Source organism: Glycine max, chromosome 15 (genome assembly GCF_000004515.6).
Source record: "Glycine max cultivar Williams 82 chromosome 15, Glycine_max_v4.0, whole genome shotgun sequence".
NCBI lineage: Eukaryota > Viridiplantae > Streptophyta > Magnoliopsida > Fabales > Fabaceae > Glycine > Glycine max.
The window spans coordinates 53,249,776-53,274,692 of NC_038251.2; the positions used below are offsets into that span (position 1 = coordinate 53,249,776).

Consider the following 24,917-nt stretch of genomic DNA (forward strand, 5'->3'; position numbering starts at 1 on the left):
TTAATCTTAATTTTTGTCGATTAAAGTTCAGTTCTGATTATCAATTTAAACAATACTGAACTCATTTCTTAAACAAAGTCTCAGATTCATATGCCTCAATGAATATTAGTTAATGACGAAACTACTAAATACCTCACTTGATAATTTGGCGATCTAAAAAACATTGAATTCTAATTCTAATTAAAAATAACATTAAAAATAAGTAAAAATATTATTTTAAATTTTTTCATTTAAAAGTTAAGTTCTAACTTTAATTAAAAATAAAGTTAATATTAATAAATTATTATTTTAAAAAATTAACAAGTTGACAAAAAAAAAGGTATACAAAACAGTTGTCAGTGTTAAATACATTTCAATTCCCTCATTTATACACAAAAGAATGTATAAATATATTTCAAATTCGTAGGAAATAGTAGTGGGGCAAAGGTTACTTATAAATAGGGTAGTGGTGTAGGCTGAGTTTATCATGTAAGAAGTTTGTGATCTTAGTGAGTGAGTGAGGAAGCATTGAGAGTTGGTGGAAATTAAGGTCAAGAATCAAACTGACCAAGGAGTATTCAGGTATGCTAATTCCTTCAACTTGAAACTCCTTTCATTCTTTGCTTGGACCTGCATTTCTCATTTCTGGTCGTTAATGCATCTATTTGCATGCAATTGAAGAGTTCATTTCATTTCTTACCCTTCTTGCATATACATGTTAATTGATTCCCATGGTGAAAGATTTACATATATACCTCTTATACATTCTTGCATGCCCAAATTGATATATGTAAGCATTTTATGAATTGATATACATATATTAACCCTCACATTCTTCTTCTTTTTAGTCTATAACCGAATGCCTGACACGCTCAAGTAAAAAAAAAGATAAGTGGAAATTAATGGTGAGGATTAAAGTATTGCATAGGATAAATTAAGATGCATGCTTTTGCTCTTTCCACATCATTTAATTAATTTTGTATCTTAATTAACCACGCCATTAGGAAAATAATAAAAAAAAAAACCATGTTGTTTTACTTTGTTACATACAAAAGTATAGAACTATTATGGCTTTTGTAAACTTAACATCAGCCGACACTTAACGGCTAAGTTAGTCTCACCCCTAAAGTTAGCTTCATGCAACTTGCATGCCACGTAGCTTCCATGACATTCAACTGCTGTTGTAGTCACTTATTGCTCAGTTATAAACACACTTTTATAATCTTTATGATGAAAAAAAATTGTACCACAGTATAAAGTTTTTTTACAGTGCTATTCAATTACGAATTCATCATGATGAGTTTATTTATTTTTTTATAATAAATTATACAGAATCTAATTTTAATTATTAACAGTATATATTCATTAAACTGACATTTTTTTTTACATATTAACATATTCATGATTATTTAAGATTCTAAAAAGGACCTTAAAAGTAGAAATTATTATACCCTAGCAATTTAACACAAGCACTAAGGCATATATTATCAGAACCAACAAATAATAGAGTATTTAAAATTATTAAATTATCAGTAAATATTGACACATATTTTAAATTAAATTTTTTTGAAGAAATAATTACTTCTTTTTTTAAAAAATTATGAAAAAATTGAGAAATTAAAATAAAGTATGATTTTCTTAAAATAAAATAAATTAAACATACAATAAAAATATTTAAGAAAAATTATCTACAAAATTAAGTTCAATCAAGTGAATAATTACATCCATATTTAAAGTTTAACTATATTTTTTATCATCATGATATTAATATAAAGTATTTATTTTACTTATTATTAATATTTGTAAAAAAAATCCAGTTTGTTTTCTATAACTTGAGCTCCCTTTAAAACTTTATTTAAGAAAATTTAAACCCAATTTCACTATAAAGTTGGTTTAACTATTTTAAACAAGGCTATTTATCTTGTAAATGATGTAATCTTTTCATTTAATGTGAAATTACGTTTTATATACGTGGAAAATTTGGATGTCATTTCTTAGTGTGGCTTAATTCACGGTTGTATTTGATGCACAATGTATAATATCCACACACTTATCCACCTTGTACGGATTAGCTTGGGGGACCTACCAATAAGTAAATGACAACAAAAAACCTTGTTCCACTTCTTCTGGCAATGTACGGTTTTCCTCTCTCTAGAATACGTCATCTCCAACTATGTTCTTTTCCCTTAGTTAAAAAATAATGTTTATTGTTCATTAATTTATTAATTTTAATTTATTTTATTATTATTTAAAAATTAATTATTCATCATTGATAAAATTTATTTTCTTAAATTTATTATTTTAATAGAATCATTCATATCGTTCTTTATAGTTTTAAGTATTTAATTAGTACAATTTCAATAATTGTTTTCTTTGGTTTTAATTAAATTTTAAAAAATAAAATCCTTGTAAGAAACTTTACGAGCTATGGTATATCTACTAATTATTTAATAGGTTTAAGTAAATTTGCTAAATTAAACCGGAAATTTACAAGAATTATATATTTCATTTAATTTGTTTTGTTATTAAATATATACTTAACGTAATCTTTTATAATAGTTTAACAATTTTAAATGGATGGTTCAACACGTTTCAATGTTTTTATTTTAAAGTGGTAAAAACTATTCATAACAAACACAAACTTCGTTAATTAAAAAGACACATCATTTTCTTCCCTGGTTTGTGTTTTGCTGCAAAAAAAATTGTCACTATCTTATCTATAGCTAAAGAACTGATTTTAATAGCCTATAGTGGAGAAATAGTGGCCAACAATGCTGGATTAGTAGTATACTTTTAGTTTGTCATATACGCACGCGTGCATTTTGGTGCACACACACAACTATATGCAAAGGTAATTAATTAGTTATATGGGATCATTATCCTAGTAATTCAATCTTATCTTTTACTTTTTTGGGTGAAATAATCTTATCTTTTACTAGCTTGTAAAATCTCATCTTAACTTAAATTTCTACACGGTGTAATCATCTCCTAATTAAAATATCTATCTCGGTAATGAAGATCCTTATTTTTATCAAACTTACTTATTGCTAGCTTTATATAAGCAAATAGATACTAGGATGATTTTTATTTTATTTTATTTTTTAGTACATACTAGCATGAATTTTGATAAACTGAAATAGGAAGAAAAAAATGCAAACAAAAATGAAATTAAAAAAAAACCTCACTTTATTGAGTTGCTAAAGGAGCTTAATTAAAATGTTAGATTTGTTGCTTGAATAATTGACATGGGAGAAAAACTAGTAAGGGATATCACTTCTAGATTAATTATATTACGTGGCGTATAAATAAATATAAATTAATCTTTGAGGGCATACTTCTGTTTCTGTTTTTCTTTTTGTACAGAAAAAAATTGTTATTTGGAATAATGCGCTAATTATGATAAGGCTCCCAATGTACATAACAAGAAAGGTTGAACGATTTCAAATATATATACTTACAGGAGGAGATATAGATAAATTGTCATTTTGAATGCATGATACTTTTTCATGCTACATATTACAATTTAAACTATCTGTCATTTTCATTAAAGATGTGAGGCCATTCCATTTCTTTCTCTTTTTAATTGATGCATATATTTGATGAGTCGTGATTATAATTTAAAAATACAACTTTATATGTAGATTCTAGTTGATCCCAAATTCCAATCACGAAAGTGAGTCAGCTTTCTTTTTTATTTTAATTGAAATATACATTAAAGAAGATTCTGATTCCTTGCCTATATATGTACTTTTCTTGCTTCATATATAAATTTCAACATTTTCTATTGCCATTTATTTTGGTTAAATAAAACAAAACTACCAAAACAGGATGCAATGATAATCGTTCCATATCTGTGGGATATGAGACTTTTCAATAATTACTGGATTTTCTTATGAATGTGAACTCATGTAGGTAGAAAATGGCTTTCATGACTTATTCACATGTTACTTAATTTTAGAAAATTTTATTTCGATAAAATTAATTTTAATTAAAAGTGAGTTTGAGATTAAATAATTTATATTTTAAAAATAATTTTGTAATGAAATTTAATGTAAAATTCTACATCCACGTAAGAATTACTTTATTTTGTCTTAGGTCAGTACACATTTCGTTTCTAGTCTAAAGTAAGTTTGTTTCAACAATCAAATATAATTATTTTTAACGGTGAAATAATGTTAAAAGAAGACATCAAACTTGAGTTTTAAGGACCATGATTCGTATCCATTGCACATTAAGCTTCAAGATTCCTATGGAAGCGTTTCTGTCTTATTTCTACTTGCTTTAACTTTAATTAGTTCTTTCTTGTTTTGAATTTCTTTTAAGAATAAAACTGACATGTTCAGCGTGGAATTGCACACCCGATCTCAGCAAATCCTGCAATTCGTTAAGCATTTGTTTATGTTACTCGATGCTTCACTTTCTGATGCCCATTCTACATGTGAACAAAAAATTAAATAAATCATTACTTTATCTTCAAATTCAGGTTCATGACTCATGTTAATTATGTGGTCGTTTCTATTCCATATGAAACGTTGATCACTGATATTATGCAATAAATTTCCTTATGACATGCTTTATCAGGGAGATGGTTGGCATTTTTTCTTGAATACATGTAACTTCCCTATGCTGTTTAACATTTTTTCAGTTCTCAATGTTCCGCACAAATATTTGAACTCTATTAATTTAATCAATATATGGGATTACCTAAGTCAAGTAGGTAAATTAACTCATTGGTAGAGCTGCAAATTTAGCTACATATAATCTTGCTTGTTTGGCAAGTTATTGTAAAAATTATTGCATTTAACTCATTGCATATATGCTAAGTCTTCTAAAAATTAAAATACATAAATGTTCCGCACAAATATTTGAACTCTATTAATTTAATCAATATATGGGATTACCTAAGCCAAGTAGGTAAATTAACTCATTGGTAGAGCTGCAAATTTAGCTACATATAATCTTGCTTGTTTGGCAAGTTATTGTAAAAATTATTGCATTTAACTCATTGCATATATGCTAAGTCTTCTAAAAATTAAAATACATAGCATTTAGCTTTCCTTGATTTGCATGAGGTCCATATTCTAAAGAACCTTTTACAGTTTGCATGGTGGATTTCAAAAATCATGATACAAAATAATAAAAAAAAACAATACACATTCTTTTTTAGTATAAAGTTCAATTAATATAACTTTTCTTTTATGTAGCTATCAGGGGTTTAATTAACTGGGGACGGTTGTTGCACTATCATTTGTCACATTCTTCCAAGTTCTGCTTACGCATCTTTTAACATTTTTTGCATCTGATGGTTAATTAGTTAAAATTAGGCATGCTTACTTTATGAGAAAATGACGTTAAAACACATCTGAGGAAGGCTCAGACTATAATCGTGACGAAACCCATAATTATATGTTACTACTGTCTGTTACTTTTTCAACCCTCCATGATTTCTGCAACACTTTAATTAACATTTGGCTTTTGAATATCAGCAATGATTATAAATAGTTCACTGGTCTTATAGTTGATCTCTCAATGCTAGAAAAGTAGCACATTATATCTCTGCATGGTGATCAATATAAAACAAGTTTATTTTTTTATTTTGATGGTACAAAACATTGAATGTTGTTGTCAAACTCAAAAATTGGCAGATTGTTGAGATTTGGCTAACTCATCCCGAAGGGAAATACGTTCCTTTTCGCACTATCCTCTTCTTGATTGAGTTGTTATTTTACTATTTAGGATATCATGGACGAGAATGGTAGCTCAAGTAATGCACCCAAGAACAAGAGAAACCTACCTGTCTCAGTTTTCTTCAAAGATGCAAGGTACCCTTATATTTATCACCTCTGTTTCTTGGAGGAGTAGCATCTTATGCTAGAAATAAATTTGTGACTACAAAATACTAATACTTGGTTTTGTGAATGTGAATGTAGACATGTTTTCAAGATGGATTCCATTGCTAAGGAGATTCTTGGGATTGCATTCCCATCTGCACTGGCTGTTGCTGCTGATCCCATTGCTTCTCTTATAGACACAGCATTCATAGGCCATTTGGGTACATTTCCTTGTCATTTTACCATGCTCGAACATAAGATACACACATTTAAATTGCATTAATCATGGTTTTGATCTCTGGCTTGACAATTTTTTGTTGCAACTTGTGCCAGTTATAATAAGAAAGCTTTATTTATAATTCCCATATGAAGAAAAAGAGCTTTAGTTTTAGTCCCTATGAAGGTGTATAAGGACTAAAACTTAAAAAAAAAGATAGTATGTATATTAATATCGACTTATAGGAACTAAAACTTAAGGTTTTTTTTTTCAGATAGGAATTGATTCCTAAATGAGGGTCACTTATAAATAATTAATAAAACCTAATAAGAGTCATTTTAATACTATCACTTTTTAAGCTAACTTTTCATTATTCATGTGTTTAGGGCCCGTGGAGCTTGCTGCCGCAGGAGTGTCCATTGCTTTGTTCAACCAAGCTTCAAGGATAACCATCTTCCCTTTGGTTAGCATCACAACTTCCTTTGTGGCTGAGGAAAGTACCATTGAAAAAATCAATACAGAAAAGAAGTTAACTGATAAGACCAAGTCCAAGGAAGTAATGCACGATGATCATTCGCTTCAAGACATAGAGAAAGGTGCATCCAAAGAGAAAAATGAGACTCCAACAGAATCTTCTGCTGTAAGGGGTAACACAACTTGTGTACCTGAGAATGTGGAAATGGATGGTACTTTTTATCCCTTTCTAGTTTTTCCTTTCTGCTACTGTGTATAAATGTCCATGTTGATATAAATTAATTTGCTTCAAATGCATAAGCACAAACCAATGAGTAGGACATTCATTATGATAAAGTTATAGATATATGAGTGGAGGGAAATTGGTGCATTGAAAGTTTGTGTTCTCACATTTTAATTTATATATAATTGATTATTTCCTTATCAGATTGCAATACAAGTATATGCAAGTCTACCACTGAAACTAGTAGTAGTAGCAACAAGAGTGTTTCAAAAGCTGGAAGGAAGAAGCGACACATTGCTTCAGCATCAACAGCATTACTTTTTGGCACAATCCTTGGTCTCCTTCAAGCTACAACCCTTATATTTGCCGCCAAACCTCTATTAGCTGCAATGGGTCTGAAACCTGTATGTATATATATTTTACATCAACATATCTTCATTATCTAGAGAGCATTTTTCTTATCTTTTACTAAAGTGGAGCTATTTCTCCTTTGTGTAGGATTCTCCTATGCTAAACCCTGCTATTAAATACTTGAGATTGAGATCATTAGGTGCTCCTGCAGTGCTTCTCTCCTTGGCCATGCAAGGAATCTTTCGAGGATTCAAGGACACTACAACTCCTTTATATGTTATTCGTAGGTTCAAATGATCCATTGTCATGAAATAAAGCCTAAATAGAGACAAAGTGTGAAAGAATGAAAATGCATGTTAAAGCATGCTAGTCAAATAAATTTAAAGGAACTTTGCATAAAATGTTAAACTGCTTTCAAATTTATGCATAAGGAAAAAATAGAAGGAAATCCAATTAAAGGGTTAATGGGAGATATTTTGTTTTTAAATTTGTAAACATTTTCCTTAACTTGGTTCATCTGTGTATGTTGTTTTGTTCAGTTTCGGGGTATGCATTGAATGTCATTTTGGATCCAGTGCTTATCTTCTACTGCAAATTGGGCATCAAAGGTGCAGCCATTTCACATGTGCTCTCTCAGTAAGTCTTACCTTTGTCTTATTCTAGTAATGTTCAAACATTTCATTTAGCAAAATCTGAGCTTACAAAATGGTGATCCTTTCTAATTAGGTACTTGATGGCATTGGCACTCATGGTGATATTAACTAGAAAAGTGGATCTTGTTCCTCCAAGTATTAAAGACTTGCAGATTTTCAGGTTTCTTAAAAATGGTATGGTGGATGGCAGTAAACACAGCATGTTGGTTTTGATTGCTATACTATTTTTGAAATCTCACTCCCCTCGATTAAACACAAAAAAGAGATAAAGATGGTCAGCTAGAATGGACTCAAAAATCAATATAGTAAAAAAAAGCCTCACATACTGGTCCTTCCTGGCTCAGAATTGTCTCCAATACAAAATACTTGTTGTCTTTACCAAAAAAAAAAAAATCTAATATATGTTGATCAATCAAGCTAGAATTTACTCATGTTAAAATTTATTTTCAATTTCAATAGGAGGTCTGTTGTTGGCAAGAGTAATAGCTGTGACATTCTGCCAGACCTTGGCAGCCTCATTGGCAGCAAGGTTTGGTCCAATTCCTATGGCTGCATTCCAAACCTGCTTGCAAGTGTGGCTCACATCTTCCCTTCTTGCTGATGGTTTGGCTGTTGCTGTACAGGTACAAAACATTAGTTTGCATCACGTCTTAGGTTCAAATTTTAATATTGTCATTAGGTAGTAAAAGTGATATGAGTATTACTGATAGTTGATCCAAAACATTTATAAATAAAGGCCTTAAGTTCTTGAACTCTTTTTTGTGAGTAAAAATCAAATGAGTCTTCTAATTATTTTCCCTTTCTCAGGCAATTCTAGCTTGTTCCTTTGCTGAGAAAGATTATGAAAAGGTGCTTGTTGCGGCAACACGAACACTGCAGATGAGTTTTGTTTTAGGAGTTGGACTCTCTTTTGCAGTTGGAGTTGGATTGTATTTTGGAGCTGGAATCTTTTCCAAAAGTGTTCTTGTTGTGCACTTAATCAGAATAGGCCTCCCGGTATAAACATATATACATTCCTTCCACAACAACAAATTTGATAATGTGTTTTGTGTCATTTTTATCTGATTTCATATTTAATTTACCCACCAGTTTGTTGCTGCCACACAACCAATCAATTCATTAGCCTTCGTATTTGATGGTGTGAACTATGGAGCATCTGATTTTGCATATTCTGCATACTCCTTGGTAAGTTCTCATACCATAATTTTTTATTAAAAAATTTATAATGTGTCATCTCTATCCAAATTTATTTAACAAATTTCTATGCTCTTAATTTGTTCAGGTCACGGTGTCACTAGCAAGTGTTGCTTCATTGTTCCTTCTCTCTAAGAGCAAAGGTTTCGTTGGGATCTGGATTGCACTAACCATCTACATGAGTCTTCGCATGTTTGCTGGCGTGTGGAGGTAAACATTCCTCATGCATGTTAAAAGCATGCAACTAGTGCATATTATTGACACTACCTAGTTTCCAGCATGTTATAAGGTTTATAATGCATTTTATAATTAAAAAAAAAAGCATACCATCATCCAATATTATTAATTGTCATATATGGTAAAATGAATTTTAATTAATTGATAGTGTTAAAATCTATATTGCATGAGTTACTAAAATGAAATTTCAATTTTAATCATAGTGACAAAATTAAAAGCACATGATCTTTAAAAAAGGGAACATGAAAAACTACACCTCAATTTTATACATATGGCAAGTAGCAAAATGTATAAGAATTATAATATTAGCTAGCTAATTGCAACAAACACAACAAGTTCTCAATCACTTATGCTTAATTATTACATATGCAATGCAAATGCAGGATGGGAACAGGAACTGGACCTTGGCGTTTTCTCAGAGGCCGCTCAATGTCTTGATGATGACATCTAACAAAAGAAATTTCGTTGTTGAGCAGAAAAAATGTTTTGTATCACTTTTCACCATTTAGGATCAGTTGTAATTTCGTTGTTGAGCAGAAAAAATGTTTTGTATCACTTTTCACCATTTAGGATCAGTTGTCTTTTTTCAAGACATGATTTATGCACTCTACACTATGGTGATAGTCTTATTATATATTATATTGGACGGGTCCAATTTACACGTGCAAGTGTTATATTCAAAGTATCGTTTTTTTCTTTTGGCCTCCGTTTAATGTATCCTCTGCTCATTGTAATATTTTGTTGTATTTAGAAGATTATTCTTCGTAATGTTAGTATGTAAATTCTGAATGTATGTATACATATGAGAAAAATAAATCACTTTTCTGTCATTTTGAGTTCAAGTTCCAATTTCTTGTTCTTTCTCCAAATATTGCAAATTTGTAATTGTTAACTGATTGACAAGTGAATCAAATTATACAAATAGTAAAATGGTAAGATCAACTATCGTATTTATAGGAATTTCATTTGTGCAAAGCAATTTGTGTAAAACCAATTTTTAAGCAATTGAATAAGATAAGTTGATTGAATTTTAATGTAAAGGTGCAGAAATTTAAAGACTATGAACTACAAGACATAAAAACAGAGCAAATTTCACATGAACAAAAGGTGGAACACTTGAAATACGAAAGTTGTAAACAACAATTAAATGACATAATTGGGGATAATGGTGATGCTAAACCAACATCTTAGCAATAATGAATTTTTTTCCTATTTAATGAAGTTCCTATCCCAACTCACTATAATCTTCTAACATTGATCCCTTAATTGCTAGAAGCTAAATCACTTATCTCATTTCTAATTCCTTAGTAAGCACAGTTAGATGATTTGGTATGAGCAAGAGTCATTAAGAGACTAAGGAATATCATTCTATCCCTAGAAGAGACACCTATTAGTTATTATTCTCAAAACTCAATTTTCAAAGCATTTTCCAATGATAAAGAAAACTAAAAGATAAGCATATGATTGATCAATCCACAAACTAGCACTAAAAACAAAGAAATGGAAATAACATAGAACATTCATTAAATAGATAGTTAAGATAATTACATGAGACTCGCTAGTACACCAAATCCCTAACTATGGGAAGAAAACTAGTCTCTCATTGACATGAGATGCATGAAAGGTGGATGATGACAAGAGAAGAGATGAAGAAAAATCAAGGGAAAATGACAAAGAACCAATAGTATAGTGTTTTTCACTCTAAACCAAGCCCTAGGTCGATCCCCCTCAATCCCATGAAAATGCAGCTTTTATAATGAGCCCAGGGCCTCTGTCTTGTCACTTCATTGAACACACTGCTCGTTGGGTGAGTTCTTTGCAAAATTTGAAAGGCACTTCACAATTGACTTTGCTCGCTAGTTAAGGCCAACTTGCTTGGGGAGTTCTTCAAAATTCCCAAATGGAATTGCAATTTCTTCCACCCAAAGGGATTTACTCGTTGGGCGAGTTGAGTGAATGGCATGGCTCCCTTTTTCCACCTCTGAGCTACCACGTGGCCTTCTTTGCATGATCTTCCTCCCTGTGCGAGCTTTTCTTTCTATGAAAACTTCCATTCCTTATCTTTGTGTACTAACACTTTGTCAAAAACACACAAAAAAACTCATAAATGCTAAAGATTTATTTACAAAGACTAGAGTTATAAGAAAGCATTCAATTCTAACTATTTAGGTACAAAACTAAGCAAAAATTATGGAAAAAGCAGATAATTGTTGTGTGAAATGAATGCAAAAAGTAATAATGCACAACAATTGACAAACTCCCCCAAATTTAAGATTTGTGTGTCCTCGAGTAAAAGAAAAACTAAATTATGGTGACAAAAAATTGAGCAACCCTAAACTAAGTTAGATCAATTATGAGAACAAGGACTATGACCAATCATAAGTTTCCAAGACACAAGCATGATTTCAAAAATAACTAACCACACAATCTCAAGATTACACTTGTCAAAGTGCCAGTGATGGAATCATAAAGAAATTGCTCTTAGAGCTCTAGAAGTCAACAAGTATGACACTAAGCAATGAAAAAGTAAAGAATACTTCAATCCTCACAAGGTTAGTGTATCACTCAACCACACGAGTGTTTGGCTACATAATTTCTATTTTTCCCAATTGGAGTTGCACAACCCAAGTTTGCACATCATCTCACTCAATGCAATCCTGCATACACAAAGATGGATCACTAAGGGCTTAATTAGCTTGTAACTTGGTTGGGCTAACAAGGAAATTTGTTTTTCTTTAATTCAAAGCACAAAAGGTCCTAGGAGAGCACTCACTATTTCCTTTCATGAGGCACCCAATTTCCACAATCCCCGACCTTTTATTTAGTTACATTATACAAACAACAACTTTTGATTTTCTGATTTTTTTTATAACACTCGACATTTTCCCTTTTGTGTGTGTTGTTGTTTCAAAAATTTCCTTATATCAATCATTTACAAACATCACCCTCCCCCAAATTTGGAACAAATTTTCCTCAAACCAAATGATATGTTCATCATTCATACATAAAAGGTTGGCTTTTTGGCTAAGTGACTGAAATTAAAATTAAACAAACAATGGCTTGACCATATCCATCTCATGTGTGCATTCAAACAAATCAAACATTCATGCAAAAATGGGCAGGCAATACAAATGGTTTCTCTCATAAAAAAGATGCACACAACTCTCACGGGTAAACATGAAGCATTCAAGACTTAATTCAGATTGCTTCATTCGATGCAAGGTAACCACAATAACTAACACTTAGAAAAAATTTAAAACCATCAAAGGACCAAAACGCACATTTACTAAAGACTATGATTTTCACAAATAAATTTTTCCAACATATGCATTGTGTTTGAAACCAAACACTAATCAACATCCAAGTTCATACCCCAAAAAAGTCATAACAAAAGCTACCACAACATGCATAAATATTGTTAACCAAACTAAACTTAACCAAATCCTAAATTAAAAAGTAGCAACATAACTAAAATACTAAAAAATAAAAGTGCAAAAAAGTAAATGTGTCCTGATCACATAAACATGGCCATATTTGAGACCAAGCCCTTCATCCTGGTCCTCCTCTATAGCTTGACCAACTTTAACATAAACTCCTCCATTATCTTCATCATCATTAGCTCTATTCCTGGCATCCTTTGCAGCAATAACAACACCCTCTTCATCAAGAATAGTAGGCCTGACCCCAGGCCACTGAACATGGCCAGAGAAAACCTCTAAGGTAGTCAAAGGTTGGTGCAAGGAGAGGTGGTGCATGCTTTACAACAACAACAAATGTCCTACATGCAAGGACTAAAGGGTCACCTTAGAAGTGAATGGGTGAGTAGCAACAAAAGCTTGGGTGTGGGCCTAGGCTTGGCTAGAAGATCCAACCTCAACAATAGCAACATTTTACTTGCAACTTTTGGTGGGAACCTCTGGAAGAACAATAGCAATGTCGCTCAGGACCATGCAGTATCTCTTGAAGTACCCCAAATCCAAATCCATCCTAAGAGACTTCAACACTTGGGAGATTTGCCCCACCTACAACAAAGATTACTAATCAAAGTGAGGAAGCCAAGCACATCGTTTTCTGTCTGCATCAGTTGTGATCTACGAAGAAATAACGTAGCCTAAGCCTATGTCCATCCCCATCTACATCCAGTAAATGAGCTTAGCTTGACCAAAGTTGATGTCAGAAGTGTGAGTAGTGGGCATAAGGTTGTAGTAGGAGTATACACTCCAAGACTTGTCAGAGTGTTCATGGACTCCTTATGGATCCTCCATGAAGCGTCGTGCGACATCTCGAACCCTTTTCTCAGCTTGCAAAGCTTAGCTGCCATCATCTTGTGGTACTTGCTGGTCATATGGGTGAGGAGGTTGTCAGTCCCAGGCAAAGGCTAGAGGTTCACCAAGGTCTTCAAAAAGACATTCAAGGTGCAAGGATCAAATTTCATAGTTTTGCCCCTCACCTTGGCCTTAGTGGGATAGGTACTCTTCGGGTCATAAGCATTAGTGTAAAACTCCATCACTAATGTCTCATCAATGCTATCCTTCGGTAGAGTGGTCATCATCTTGCCCATTTTTGGTGCTCCAACTCATTCTTGATTGCATTGAACTCCCCAAATCTAAGGAAGACTTTCCTCTTAGGACTCAAGTGCCAGTTGATGGTGACATTGTTAAAGCGGTCTTGAATAGCGGGGGATGTGAACCTGTTGGAGTCCCATTGAGCCTCTAACTCTTCATGCATCATGTTGAGGATAGGCTGCTTGGAGGCTTGAAAATTAATTGGCTTTTTCTTGGAAGAGAAAGAAGCATGAGTCTTAGCCTATTTTTGTAGTCTGAGAGGCATGATCCTGAGGACAATCACAAGAAAACATAGAAAGAAGAAAATAAGGTGATAAAACAAAAAAAAAAAAAACTTAACAAAATATATGCAAGGGCAGAATAGGTTGCTTATTGGTCAAGTAGGACTCACCTAGTGAACAACACAAAAGAGACAAAAATTAAAGGTAGATAGATCTGCTCGTTGGGCGAGTAGATCATTCATTACATAGAAAGAGAAGGTATGTGTTGGTCGAGTAAGGCTCCTTTGGAGAGTATCTAAAATAAACAAGAAATGCAATGACAGTGGGATATGCTCGTTGGTCGAGTAGGGCTCGCCCAACGAGTTGCAAATCTGGGAAAATTCCCTAAAATTAATGAACATATGAAGAACAAATGCATGAACATAAAGGAGAAAAAACCCAGAAATGCATTAACTCATTGGACGAGCAGGGTTCGTTGGGTGAGTGATGTGATTTCCAGAAAAGAATACACAAGCATAAACACAAACACCTAACATGCATCATGAAACATAGGTTCCAATTAACATAAAAACTTATAGAGAACCATTGTGGGTTTAAATCCCATGAAGGACAACACCACAACCACAAAAACAAAAAGATTAGGTGTGAAAACCCCCCATAATTAACATGAAAGCTAATGCAACCTAAAAAAAATAAACAAAAACATTGACATTACCAACAATAACAATTAAACTCAAACATAGAAAGACATCAAAATAAAAAGACATAGATCAAGAATGACATTGTAGATAAAAAACAAATAAATTAGAAGCAAAATTAGAAAACACAAAACACAACATAAAAAATGAAAAAGAAAAAGGGTAAGAAGGTGAAAAGCCTCTAACTTGATCTGAGAAGAAGTTGAGGAAGAGAGAAAGAAATTGATGGATCAAGAGAAGGAGAAAGGTGTATGAGAAGAAAAGAGTAGAATGTGAGTTGTGTTGGCTATTAAGGGAAAGAAATAGGTTTAAGGGAGAAAGAGAGAATATGGGAAGTTGAGTAGAGTGAATGGGGAAGGTAGCAATTTCATAATTATTTTCCTCATAAAAATGTGCTCGCTGGGCGAACACCCACAAAACTTCCCCCCTAAAATAACTAAAAAAGAAACTTAAAATTCAAAATTTGAATTTCAATCTTTTTTTTTAAAAAAAATCATAAAAAGAGAGGGGTCAACACCACGATTAACTCGCCCAGAGACTATAGCTCATTGGGCGAGCAACAATGAAATTAAAATGAAAAGGATGGCAAAGGAAATTGCTCACTAGTCGAGCTCAGCTTACCCAATGAGTAAAGCAAAACATGAATATAAATAAAAGGGACAATTGCCAACCAGGGGTCAGAGGAAGTGGCTCGTTGGGTGAGCATGTCTTGCCTAGTGTGGTTGATATAAATACTCCTCAAAAACTAAAATTATGCAACCACATTGGGCGAGCTTCAACTTGTTTTGGGCAAGTAGTAGTCAAAGCGTAGCTGCTAGTTTGGCGAGATCAACCGTAGGGCGAGTCACACCCTCTAATACCCTAAAAAATCGAGCACACAAAACACAAAGGGATAGAAATCCTGGGTTCCTTTCCAATAAGCGCTTCTTTAACATCACTAGCTTGACGGTCGAAGGGATTCAAGGATCCCTGAGATGAATTATGGTAGTCAATCTTTCAACTTCGCCACCATGGTAGGGCTTCAATCTCTTGCCAACACAGGCTATATGGAAGGCATTCTAAAACACACCTAGATTTCAAAATTATTGAACATATGTGAAAATGAAACTGAAAAATTCACTTTGAGTAAAGCAAGCCTTTGTTGTAGCACAATCCCTTGATACCACTTGTAATTCTTGTCCATGTTGATGTTCTTGATAGAAGATCCATGTTTGATGTAGGTGGTTCCCACATCCTACCAAGTAACAACAATGTTGTTGTTCAGTCATCAATACAACCCAAAAAAAATTGAGCAAGGAAAAACATTCAATGTGTTATAACTTATAAGTACATGCATTTTTTTTTATAATTATAACTAAATACTTCCAAATTTTGGTGAAATATAACAAAAAAATATCACTAAAAATATCCACACATCAGTTACTAGTATATCAGGAAAGTGTATATATTCATGTATATCATATTCAGCTAAATGCATGTGGCAATACTGGAAAGTTTAACTTCAATTCCATGATATTCCCCAATGACATACTAACAACTAACAAACCTTTTTTTCCAAACAAAGGGCAACCAATATAATGATCCAGAACTTTACCTTAGACTGATCAATTTCATAAAATGCTAGTGAAATCAATCCAACAAGAGATTCAAGTGCTAATCTTGTGAAGTATATGATGCGAATGAATTGTTAGCATGGATAAACTACAACTATTACAATATTCCCAAGGATCTAATGATGGTAGATTCATAAAAGAAAATATTGGGCAACACAAAAGAAAGACTACATAATAACTAATTGAGTGAGTTTTTATCTTCAATAATTTTCCATTTTCTCTTATTTGAATATTTTTTGGCGATCATCTTATAGTTTTATTCCAGGTGTTTAGTTCAGCATTCAAAGCCTAAAGCATGCCTCAGAAAGAACAATAAAGTCATATGTATTAATTAATCTCCAATTAAATTATAAGGGATGCTAAGAACGGGAAAAAATCTTTAATACATATCCTTCATCATAACAAAAGATAAAAAATTTGTTATCTGATCATTGTTTTTCATACCTTATTTTGTGAGCAATTATCTTAGCTTTTCTTTAGGAATTTTTTTCTTGATCATTATTTTATTAGCAAATTGAATAAATTGGTTTTAGAAACTAAAAAAGATAATTTTTGATGAGTTTGTGTAAATTTAGATGTTACAAGAGCAGATTTGGATCATTAAAGAATGAAAAGATTCAGAGGTAATCTCGCCACAATGAGATAAGCTTTCGCCACAATGAAACAAAATGCTTGGTCATTTGTAATTGATAGAGATTTGTCACAATGAAGCTGCACTTCACCACAACAACTCTACAAAGTTGAAGAAGACCTTGGAATTAAGAGAAACTCGCCACAACGAGTTGTATATTCACCTCAGCCAATAAGGTCTAGAGGCTTGAAGATCAAGTGCAAAGTCCTTAGTTAATTACTATAGTTTTGCTGCAGCAAAAATTTTCTCTCTTTTCCCCCTTCCTTGTCTTTTTTCCTTCATTGTTATTCTTTTGAGGTTTTATTTGGATTCTTCATGATCCAAATGAGCTAAATTTCATAGTTGATGAGGGATTAAAGTAGAATCAAGTATGTAATCTCTGTTTTTCTGACCAATTCTTGTAGTTAATGTGATCTTATTTCAAGTCTACACTTATATGCATGTTAGGAGTGATCAACCTACCTTTTAGGAATTTGAATTGTGTGGAAACAAGTTCAAATCCTAGATCTAAGTTGAAATTATGCAAGGTTGCCAGGAATAGATCAAATACTTGAATTTCTATAGATTCATTGATCTAGCTTTGAGTTTCTAGGTTTAACTCACCTAAGGAATTAGATATTTTGGCTTGGAACTCAAGTATTAATCACTAAGGAATTAGGATTAGTCATTGTAGTTTGGATCTTGGTTGCATAGAACTAGTAGATTGATTAGGAATGAGTTTCATATGAAGAATTATATAGATTTCATCTCAACAACATTTTTCTCTGTTTAGTTTCATTTTCACTCAAAAAATTGTGTTTGAAAATAAAAAACAATTTAGTTTTGCCATAGTGAATTGACGCTTCACTACAACGAAACATTTCTTTTCTAAAAATTGAAACTTCACACATTCATCACAGCGAATTGACAACTCGTTGCAGCGAATACATGTAAAAATTTATTGATTCCCTTTAGGTTGCACATAGTCTCTATGGATATGATAACTTTTATACTTACTGTTTCTTTTTGCAAATTAGACTAGGTTCACTTGGCACTATTGTCGGGGATTGAACCCAGGCCACCCACATGACAGGTGGGAATACTTACCACTATACTTCAAAAAAAAATTATTGCTAGTGTCTTTGCTTGGTTTTAGATGATTGAGCTCATCACAACAACTGATGAATTGATGATTGTGCTAATTTCATAAGGGCTTGTGCATGTATAAACTTGGATGAAATCAATCGATTGACGCATTTGAATGAGATTGATTATGTGATATTCTTTTATAAGACTCATGAATATGCTCGTATCTTGTGAGGTGTGAGGTGTGAACCTACATAATGATTGAATGTATGACACCATTCTTGTGTTTTCCATTGATGTTGTTTGATTCCTTTGTCATTAGGATGTCATATGAAGCATGGAAGTGATCAAAGCACTTTTTCCCTTTTATTTTAGCCTCTTAGTCAAAAAGCCAACAAAAAATATTTTAATTTTAACCCTTGAACCATTTGAGCTAAAAATATAAAAATATTTTCCTTTCAAACCTTTCAATAAAAGCCAAAGAGAAAAACCATTATTTACCTCGTCCTAATGTTAGGAGAGCAATCTTTCAAAATAAAATGTTAACATAAGTTCGAGGTGGTTTCACCACATGAAAAGGTTACCATAAAATCAAAATTGGCAAGGGTAGAAAAAATAAAGAGACCAAGTTTCTCTAAAAAGAAGAAAGAAGAAGAAAAATTAAAAGTGAGACAAAGTCTCCAAGTAAACAAAACAAAAAAACTAAAGTTAGAAATATAATATCAAAAAGAGAAACTTGGTTGGGAAAAGAAAGTAGAAAGGGTAGGTGAATGTTTATGTTAAAACTTGCACATTTATTACTCTCCTTGATCCTTGGATGAATTTATTACTCTCCTTGATCCTTGGATGAATTTGATTGTTTAGAAAACAAAATTTGTTGTAAGCCCAGCCAAGTAACAAGCCTAAAAGACCTTAGTGATTCATGCTTTTATATGATGTTTTTGATGAAAAACAAAGTTGAGTTGGGGTGTTTTTATGTGTGAATGAGTGAAAGTGATAACCTTGGAAAATCATGCCTTTAGTGAAACACTTGACTTGTGAGGGGCCATACAAATTAGTGAATTCTCAGGCATAAGATGTTGTGCTTCTCAATCTCAAAGAATTGCTCCCATGATCTTGATGATTCCTTGTAAACATTCTTGCACATGTAATTACATTGGTCATGCATAATTTGAAATCTCATTGTGATTATGTATGTGTTTGATAATTCTAATCATTGTTGTGTTGTGTAAATAACTTTTTTTTACCCTTTATTGAATTTTGTGTTGCTTGGGGACAAGTAATTGTCTATGTTTGAAGTATTTTGGTAATTGTTTTTCACACCTTATTTTGTAAGCAATTGTCATAGCTTTTTTTTAGGATTTTTGTTCTTAATTGTCATTTTTATTAATAAATTGTATAATCTAGTTTTAGAAACTAAACAGAGATGGTTTTGATGATTTTATGTAAATTTGGATGTTACAAGAGAAAATTTGGATCATTATAGAATGAGGAGCTGTAGATATGAAAACCTTGGAATTAAGAGAAACTCGTCATAGCTAGTTGTCTATTTGCCTCAATGACTAAGGTCTAGAGGCATGAAGATCAAGTGCATTGTCCTTAGTTAACTAGTGTAGTTTTGCTACAACGAAAATCCTTTAAGGCACAAAAAAATAATGTAATATTATCTCTATTTAAAGAGCTTGTAACGTCCTTTGTATAGACTTTTGGTTCATTTGTGAACTCTCTGAAATAAAAGCTCAAATTCTTTCTCTCTCTCTTCTTTCTCTTTTTTCTTCATTGATGCTCTTTTGAGGTTCTATTTGGATTCTTCATGATCCAAATGAGCTAAATTTCACAATTGATAAGTGATTGAAGTAGAACTCAAATATGTAATCGCTACTTTTCTTATCAATCTCGTAGTTGATGTGATCCTAGTTTAGTTATATGCTTAGATTCATATTAAGAGTGATCAACCTAACTGTTAGGGATTTGGATTGTGTGTAAACAAGTTCAAATTCTGAATTGAAATTGTGCAAGGCTTCGATGTCAGGAATGGATCAAATACTTGCATTTGTAGAGATACATTGATATAGCTCTATGTTTTTAGGTCCATAGGCTTTGATGTCAGGAAGGAATTAGGGATTTGGCTTGGAACTCAACGATTATTCACTAAGGAGTTAGGATTAGTCGTTGTAGTTTTGATCTTGGTTGCATTAAACTAAGAGATTGATTAGGAATGAATTTCATATGAAGAATTATATCAATTTCATTTGGCAACACTTTTCTTTGTATGATTTCATTTCAGCTCCAAAAAATGTTTTTGAAAAACAAAAACAATTTATTTTCGCCATAACAAATTGACACCTCGCTACAGTGAAATATTTCTTTTATAAAAACTAAAACTTAACACATTCACCATAGGAAATTGATAACTCATTACAACAAATGCATGTAAAAATTTGTTGATTTCTTTGATGTTGCACATAGTGTCCGTGGATATGATAACTCTTATACTTACTATTTCTTTCTACAAATTAGACTAAGTTTGCTTGCCTATTATGTTTGAAGCACAATACTATCCAAGCCAAGTGACATAGACTAACAAAATTATCAAGCTAGTTAACAAGATTTGTTATGATTCTACAAGATGGTGACTTTGTGAGTTACATGTACATGTGGTGTTAACTGATAATTAAACATGCTTTCAGGTCCCTTTCTAATAATGTTTCTAACACAAGTTAACCATATTTAATCTAAATACAAACACAAAAGAAAATGGGCATATTAGCCTTGTTATCGAGATTACAAATAAAGGGGATTGGGTTTCAAATTAAAGAAGGAAGTGGGAAGAAACTTAAAAAAAGATAAAAAAAAAAAGGAAAAAGGAAAGGGGGACTTCACATGAGCTAACATGTGTGTGGGTTTTTGGCTAGAGCTAATGTTGCTCGGATTCAGTGAAGGCCACATTATGAACTCCACATGGATGGTGAGGTGTTCAGGAAGGGCCACAAATGGTAGAGCAAAAAAAGAGTAGAAAAGGTAAATATAAAGGAAGAAGATTCTTGTAAAAAAAACTCCAATTCTAAGTAGTTGAGGAATAGAAAAATAAATCATATGAATCAGATTCCAAAGGAATCATTAATTGGAACATCGTGACCCACACTTGGAGTGCTAGGAAAGAAAAAGTTTTATCAAATCTAAAAGATTTCATTATAATGGACATGACACAACAAAAGGATGAAATGAAAAATCTCTAATGAAAATTTTGTTTCTTTGGGGTTAACGGGAACAAAGAAAGGTAAGTCAAAAATAGATGAAAAGACAAATCTTTATGGCCTATTTTGTCTCTTACAGGTTTATTGGAAAAAAATAAAAAAAAAAAAAGCACACGATGGGCCAAAAAGCATTAAATTTCTTCAAGAGATACTATTGGCCCCTACCTTATTTGCTATTGGCCCCTACCTAGGTTTGAATTGACCATTCTACCCCATAATTCAAAAATCTTTACCCCTAAAAAATCTCCAGCCTTATCCCGTCCCCACTTTCCTCTTATCCCCAAACCTTCTCCTTCTTCCTCTATGTTCTCCTCCTCTTCCTCAACCTAAACACCCCAACCTAACCAGTGAACCTAACCCTTCCCTTCCTTTCTCCCCTTCTTCGCAAACCCAACCCTTCCATTCTTCACTTCTTCTTCGCATCCCCCTCTGCAACACAAGTAATTTTTCCTACATTGTCAACAAAATCACAATTTCGTTGTATATTTCTCTATAATGGAATTGTGATTCCATTGTTTTCTTTTGTTTCGAAAAAAAGAGTAATGAAATAGGGATTCCATTATAGAGAAATCTACAATGGAATCACTATTTTGTTACTCTTTTTTTGGGTTTTGCCATAACACAACAAAATCATGATTTTATTGTGTGTTCTTAAAATTGATTATTTTATATTATTGTTTTTATTAAGAGTTTAATGTTTTTTCTTTTTTATTTTTTATTAATAGTTTAATTATTTTTTTCTTTAATTTCAAATTGCTCGAACCAAAGAGGCTTCGTACATAGTTAGACGCAACCCCTCTCATGAGGGTCCAGGCCCATCACATGAAGTGAATGATGTTGTAGAGAGGCATCGAAGGCTAATTGGGTCAGCATGTGGCCAACGACAGCTGCCAATAGAGCCAGAGCTTTAGCCATAGCCACATTGGAGCTCCATTTGGAGGAGGTCTAGTTGATTTGTCACTGGCATACCTATACGACCATTTGTCCTATGTGAGCCAATACACCAGCAAGAAGGTTGGAGGTTATATGACGGTAGTCATGAAAAGTAAATAATTGTTTAATTGTGATTATTTGTATTATTATTTTCTTTATTACTAAAATAGTTGACATTATTTTTTACAGTCATGGGCATTTGCACATTTGCCTACTTTTGGTTATTGCAAGGCTAAGACCAATGCTCTGGATGACTCGATAGCCAAGAGATGGAAGCCAACTCGAGGTACTGAGTAGGCCCTTTCGAGCAGGGAAAAACTGGATGACCTCTAGATGGATGTTGTTGTCTTCTTTATGAGCGCCACAAAGGTGTCAAGTCTTTCCCCCAATAGGCCCTTTTCTCTGGCTTCATCAGATGCAGGACTAACGTGTGATCTTATCTTCCGGAGAGGGTGTTAAGGTAGTTTGGTCATGTTTAGAACATCCCATGCCCTCCACCATAGCGTCTCACGTATTAGGCTTATGATATGACATGGGCGAAGTGGTAGCAGCATGTCATTCCTTTGGGTGATGTTGTGCCACCTAGGGGTCCTTGGGCTTATACCCCTAACTATCTATCTTGGTTTTACAAGGTTTCCCACCCCTATGTCATTAAGCTAGAGGAAGGAAAGTCACCACATCCTCCTATACGTTTACCATCCATCCCAGTATAGCTACCACCTGAGCAGCCACTAGCAGAATATGTACCAAGTCGAGACTACTCTTGCTAGGTAAATCAAATTGGATTCTGTTAATTTTTTTCCTAAATTGTCACTTCAAAAATAGTTACTAATTAAAATTGTTCATGCAAGATCAATTCCGGATGGCATTAGGCGCTATACAGAGCTTGTTGGACCTCAAAGTTGTGCTAGAAGGCACGAGTCATCATCAGACCATACAACAAACTTTGCAATTATTGCAAGAAGGCTTCAAAGCTGGGTGCACCTCAGAGAGGCAAAGGAAGAAGATTGCCAAGGCCAAGGACAAGGATGGTGACAAGGGCAGCAAGAAGGGTAGCAAAGGCATATGAAGATTTCATTATTATTATTTGTACATGTAGTATGCACAGTTTTTTTGTTGTTTTGACTTTTTTTTAAGTTGATGGTGTGTTTGATTTACTTATTTTTTATTTTCATCGACTATTTAAACAACAGGTGCCTAGTAGTAACAACAACTCTTCAATTGATTCATAAAACAAACATTAGGATAAACAACAACTAAAGAAACACTGATAATATTGACTTTTTTAAAAATAAAATAAACAAACAATGTTGCAGGGCAATGATTTCACTCAATGTGTCTCAAAAAATAGCAATCACAATCAATAAATGCAACGTTGTAGTGTTCAATAAAAAAACACATTTAAAAAAACACAAAATGTGTTTTTCCTATTTTTTTATTTTTTAAAAAAACATGTGAATAATTGTTTTATCACAATGATTCCGTTGTAAAAAAATTATCCTTAACGGAATCGTGATTCCGTCGTGTTAAGGAGGGTGCCAAAAAATATGACAACGGAATTACAATTCCATTGTTATGTTTGGGATGAGAAAAAAATATACAACGAAATCATGATTTTATTATAATAGGGGGAGATGAAAACTATTACACTACAGAATCATGATTCTATTGTATATTTTGTTTAACGAAATCATGATTCTGTGGAAGGATATTTTTAGAATAAAAAAGTTCCAGCCCTTGGTAGGGGCCAAGATCATTTTTAATGGGTCAATAGTAACTACCAAATTCTTTTTATGATGTGCATACCAATCGAATTAAATATAGACACAATCTAAACCATTTATATTGTTGATGCGATCTCTATAAATCATGAAGATTTTGATGATGTCAAGAAGAATTTGCTTGAGAAAGGGGGAGAATGTAAATCATGCAAGCTTTGATGGTGTCGAGAAGAAATCACATGTTTGTCATCATCAAAAAGGGGGAGAATGTGAATGTATGTATACATGATTTTGATGATGTCAAAAGAAAAATCAAACAAAGTTGCTTCAAAAGATAAGCATGGCTTCAAGATTAATACAAGATTGCTTCAACAAACAAAGTCTTGCTTAAAGATTAACTCAAGATCAAGCCTTGCCTTAAAACAAAGTGCTTTCAAGACATTCAAGGCTCTGGTAATCGATTACCAGGCAGTGTAATCGATTACCAGAAGACAGGGTTGAGAAATAGCTGTTGAAAAGGGTTTTGAATTTGAATTTTCAAGATGTAATCGATTACCATATGTCTGTAATCGATTACCAGCAACGAAACTCCTGAAATTCAAATTCAAAAGTCATGACCCTTCAAATTATAACTATGTAATCGATTACACAAACATTGTAATCGATTACCAGTGGAGAGTTTTCAGAAAATATGCCAACAATCACATCTTTTCATTGGATTTGTGAATGACCATCAAAGGCCTATAAATAGGTGACTTGGGCACGAATTTTAAAGAGAGAGTTTTGCTGGTCCAGAATGTCTTATCCTCTCAAAAGAAAATGAGAGAGATTCCAAGAGAACTTCATTGCCAAATGCTCTCTCAAGAACTCTTGGGCAAACACTTGCAAATCCATTAAGAGTTCATCCATGGATCTTCATTGTAATATTCTTCTCTTGAAGAGAGAATTCTTCTTCCATTCTTCTTACTCAATGAGATTGATTAAGGGACTAAGGGTTTCTTGAGTTGTAAGGATTCCTGAACACAAGGGATGGGTTGTCCCTGTGTGGTTCAGA

General features: G+C 32.8%; 1 protein-coding gene across 3 annotated transcripts; it reads left to right on the forward strand.

Annotated features, from left to right (window-relative positions):
- Nucleotides 1-414: 414 nt before the first annotated feature.
- FRD3a (ferric reductase defective 3a) lies at nt 415-10,006 on the forward strand. Of its 3 annotated transcripts, XM_041009404.1 has the most exons (14): nt 463-561; nt 828-884; nt 5,716-5,801; nt 5,910-6,031; nt 6,414-6,713; nt 6,929-7,128; nt 7,223-7,358; nt 7,615-7,711; nt 7,802-7,902; nt 8,188-8,351; nt 8,536-8,724; nt 8,818-8,913; nt 9,011-9,132; nt 9,543-9,989. In XM_041009404.1, exons 2-14 carry the CDS (start codon nt 882-884, stop codon nt 9,595-9,597), a joined length of 1,671 nt encoding a protein of 556 aa, XP_040865338.1. In that variant the 5' UTR covers nt 463-561; nt 828-881; the 3' UTR covers nt 9,598-9,989. The 3 variants fall into 3 exon arrangements, with proteins under 3 accessions (XP_014622798.1, XP_040865338.1, NP_001236057.1); XM_014767312.3 differs by lacking the exon at nt 828-884 and having other exon boundaries at nt 415-561; nt 5,625-5,801; NM_001249128.2 differs by lacking the exon at nt 828-884 and having other exon boundaries at nt 464-561; nt 9,543-10,006.
- Nucleotides 10,007-24,917: the final 14,911 nt, after the last annotated feature.

What these genes read in the sequence shown, in the direction of transcription:
- FRD3a (XM_041009404.1), top strand. An exon ending in ATTTCACATGTGCTCTCTCA is followed by an intron (nt 7,712 to 7,801) that starts GTAAGTCTTACC and finishes CTTTCTAATTAG; the next exon opens with GTACTTGATGGCATTGGCAC. An exon ending in TTTCAGGTTTCTTAAAAATG is followed by an intron (nt 7,903 to 8,187) that starts GTATGGTGGATG and finishes CAATTTCAATAG; the next exon opens with GAGGTCTGTTGTTGGCAAGA.